The 4610-nt window shown below is 38.2% G+C and overlaps 1 protein-coding gene across 1 annotated transcript; it reads right to left on the reverse strand.

The window, feature by feature from the left end:
- Positions 1-3048: 3048 nt before the first annotated feature.
- LOC131613615 (uncharacterized) lies at positions 3049-4302 on the reverse strand. Its single transcript, XM_058885269.1, has one exon. The coding sequence runs from the start codon at positions 4300-4302 to the stop codon at positions 3049-3051; it is 1254 nt and encodes a 417-aa protein (XP_058741252.1).
- Between the last annotated feature and the right edge of the window lie 308 nt (positions 4303-4610).

Consider the following 4610-nt stretch of genomic DNA (forward strand, 5'->3'; position numbering starts at 1 on the left):
GTTAGTTTACTTTGTGTTGCTTTGTATACCATGCGTTACAGATTGATTGTATTTTGCTGGATGAATGATGAACTGGTAGTTAGAGGATGAAAGATGCAACCCAGACTTACTCCCTAGGTGCCCCTAAAAGCTTATGCAACCGAAAAGAATTGTTGGATGCAACTTGATGGCACCAGACTAAGATTGGAGTACTATAGACCCGAATCAGAAAAGAAACAACATTACACGAGAAGTACTTTGGAACCTGTAAGTTTTGCCCAACATGGGGAGCGTAAAAAAAGCCAGAAAATATATCATAATGAGAGTTCAGTCAGGTATGACTTTATCACTCTGAGTTTGTGTATGTTCTACTCACATAGAACTACATGATGACACACACTGAGGCACGTTGTTTCTATATTTCCCTGAGCCTTTCTAGCCATCCCATTATTATGTTTATCCTTTGATTGTTATAACCACATTCGTTAACCCATGGCCAAACACTTCTTACCCTGCTCGACATAAGTGTTGTAGTTTTTGAATCTGTGTAAAGTTCTAAGTTTGGGGTGGTACACCTAAGATGAGAATGGTCGGTGCGAAAAAATTATATATATAAAAAAAAGAAAAGAAAAAAAATGTTGAGACATAAACTGTTAGAACGTAGTTTGGTTCTAATCTTATCTTAGTGTTTTGATGATAACAATTAAGTAAATTTTGTATAAATGAATATGATACTCTAATTATGTATCTCTTATTTCAGAAGAAGTTCTAATCGTATGCTGAAGATCAAACAAAATTAGTACCATCAGAACTTGGATAAAATACACATGCTAAAAGACAGTCATGCTGAAGAAGTTCTAATGAAGAAACATCGTTAAGCACCAACCGTTGAAGCATAACTCTGATAGACGTTATCTTTACAAGTCAGAAAAGAAGTTTTCTTGAAGGAATACAAAGATAAAATACTCTGACAGAAGAAAGATTACCGTTGGAGACATGAAAATTCTAGTAACACACGCTCGATGTCAAACTGGATGTTATGACATCCACAATTACGCAACACAGACAGTAATAAAAAACATCATAAAAACAGTAAAGAACACACATAATTGTTTACCCAGTTCGGTTCAAACAACCTACTCTGGGGGCTACCAAGCCAGGGATGAAGTCCACTATCAGTAGTATCAATTCAAAGCTAAACTCCCCCGTTTACAACTTCTCACTTAATCACTACCCAATGACCCTTCTACCTAGGTTCTACCTAGATATGGAATATCTCCATTCCACTCCCCCTCAATCACAGCAGTGATTACACATAAACACATAAACAATTACAGATAGAAGACACTCTTCAAAAACACACCTTGATCTACTTAAAAGCTTCAATCAAGAGACACACACTCGTGCTTAAAAGCTTAGAGTGACATTACACAAACACAAACTATTCCAACGCAATCATCAAGGACAATTGCTTGGATCACACGAGACAGTTACAGAACAACAGTTCTTCATAATACAAAATCTTCTGTCTGCATTCCAAAATAGGATTGCAGTCCTTTTTATATGGAGTCTTGGGCCTTGGGCTTTTTAAGAAACACATTAGGGTTAACAAAGTTAACCTAATTCACACGCCAAATGTCTGTTACAAAATGTGCTGTCAGTAGGATCTTCTGGACGAAATATGCAGCACTCAATAAAATATTTCCTAAACTGATAATTGAGATAAATCTGGAAACACAATTAATAAACAATAACAGCTCCTGCTGTCACACACACGGATGTCATGACATCGATCATGACATTCACTACAAAAATTGTATTAGCTTCACACATATGCAACCTGCATAAAACAATATCAACCAGGTATGTTTTACCATTAATGCAGCCAACATGAAAACACCTTCAATCTCCCCCTTTGGCAAATTTTTGGCTAAAACAACCAGTCACACCATACCATAGAAAAACTTGCAGCGGACACAAGATAACCAAAACACAATAAAACAAGCTAATACAAAACATACAACATACATCACCAGTATGCACACAATGCTTAGACAAAACCAGACAGACAGCCACATGAGTAGCACAAGCACAAACAGATTAACACAAAAATAAGCAGATTAGAATTGTTGATCACACACAACCACCATTCTTGTTGTTCTGGGGTGACATATTTTACTTCTCCCCCTGTTTGGCCACAAAAGTTGCCAAAGCCTAAAAAAAAACTTCTCCCCCACCAAGTTTAAATAAGTCCAACAAAAAATTAAACTGACTGAATTCAAATAAAACAGACGCAACTAAATGAAAGAGAACAAATCAAACAAAAACAAAAACAAAAACAAAAACAAAACAAACAAGACTCCAGCTGCAATTACTGCCCAGATTCAGACCCACTTGAGGTGTCTGAAGAACTTTCTTTCTCAGAGTCATCAGCCGGACTAGCACTTTCTTCTTCCAATTCTTGTTCATCTTTATCTTCCATCTCTTCAGTATCTGCAAATTCCTCATTCTCATCCATTTCCAGAGTACGTATCATTTTTCCAAGAGACATTTTTCTAGATTCCAGTTCTTTGCAAGTCTCTTTTAGCATTACTATGACTTCTGCTTTACTGACTGATGCTCCAGATTTGGCAGTTTCAGCTGATGTCATGACAATGTCTGGAACATGCTTACCCTGAAACAGTTTGTAATGGAAGGCCAAGGGACTTTCTCTTTAGCACACTACATCATGTTCATTGAGAATGTTTGAGTACTGATCTAGAATTATACCACACAAGAGGGATGGAAAGGAAATTGGACCCTTAATATTGAAGCTTCCAGCATGCTTCATGGTTTGGTAAAAATATATGCTCCATAATCAAACTTTGCCTTTGTACCTAGAGCATATAGAAATCTACCAAGCACAGTTGAGATAGTGGACTTGTGATTTATTGGAACCCAATTAGCTGCTCCTATCTTGTGAAGCATTGCATACTTGATGCTCAGCTTACTTGCAGTTAGCTTCTCTTTCATGGGCCAGCTTTTTACCTTTTTGGCTGTGATCACTTGGCAAACTTGGTTGTCTGTTACTTACAGCTCGGTTTGAGCTTCATCTGTTCTTCCCAAGAATTTATTAATCACAAAAGGAGAGAACGATACACACTTACCTCTTACAAACACTTTTCTGTAGTCTACACTCCTGCTGTTGCCACAATCTTTAGATAGGATCACCACAAATTCTTTTACTAGCTTCTCATAACATTTGGAAAGATTGCACACAATTTTTACCAGTCCAGCTTCTTGAATCAGCTCTAAGACCTCCTTGTTTTCAAGAGCATTTGGAGCCAATTCCCTTTCAACAACCAATCTCTTTTGGAGAACATACTTCCATCTGCTGGCACTAGAGGCATAGTGGAAGGACACATTATCAATGGGAACTTCAGGAATACTAGCAGCAAGCTTACTGGTTGTAGGCTTCTTCTTCAATGGAATGTCAGGGACATTCACTTCAACATGAGATTCAGGTTCAACAATTTCTCGCTCCTTTCTTTTCTTTGGAATGACCCTGCTCCAAGATTTTGATGGACCAACCCCTTTACTTTTGGTTACAACTTCGCTCTTGACAGGACCTGTAGAAGTACTCTTCTTCCTGACGGCGTCTTTGGCAGGGTTGTTCACTTGAGTGCTCCTTTTAGGAGATCCTTGGACAATAGCTTTGCCTTTTCTTCTTGTCATTAGTCTGTTTGCTACACTAGGATTCAAGGAGGTAAGTAATTCGTCGTCAGAGTACTCATCTAAGTCTACAACATTAGTATCAGTTTCAGTATTGGCCTTAGGGTTCTCATTATTTTCGATGTCATTGACATCCTCGGTAACATTGGTATTCTTAGCAAACCTTTGTTCATGCTTGTTGATTTCTAGGTCACTATCAACGGTGTGAGCAGCCTCAGCCTTACTGATGCTATTGAGGGGATCAACCATTATGGTTTGAAGAGGAATAGATATTCTAGGCACTTGATGATTCTCCTTCAGAATACGAGTAACAATCCTGGTAATTGCACTATCGACATATTTGGATCCTTCTTTAGTAAGTTCCTCCATGGTAGCAGATGCAAAGGATTTGGTACCTTTGTTGTGAATACCCTCCTTGGGCCGTTTTGCATGAGTCGTTTTAGGCTTTGTGGCCTTTACTTCGTCACTGATAATCGTCCTTAAAGGGACAACCTTAAGAATCCTATTAGGGTTAGAGGACTCTTCCGGAGTTGCCGAGTCTGAAACGGGAGATTCATCACTCGATTGCTGAGACATTCTGAAACTTAGAGAACTAGAACTTGTTTCACGCATGTGAGAACAATTAAAGTAGTTCAACCTCAGAGAGTAGCTAGCAGAACTACTAGGAAATTTTTCCGTTTTTAGAATACTAGGGGATTGAGGGAGCTTTATATGCACACTGAGTGAGGGAAATTTCAAACCATGGATTTTTACAAAGCCCAAATTGTATTCCCTCACGTGGGTTAATTGCTATAATATGTTTTGGTAGCAGATACCCAACATACCCTTTTCTGTCAAAATGTATTTAGATGTTGTTGCAACATTCTCTGTGACATTGCTTTCAGATAGTCTTTTAGGATCATTGCTCACATCTGACTTTT

The sequence above is a fragment of the Vicia villosa genome, linkage group LG6, assembly GCF_029867415.1.
Source record: "Vicia villosa cultivar HV-30 ecotype Madison, WI linkage group LG6, Vvil1.0, whole genome shotgun sequence".
Taxonomy (NCBI): domain Eukaryota; kingdom Viridiplantae; phylum Streptophyta; class Magnoliopsida; order Fabales; family Fabaceae; genus Vicia; species Vicia villosa.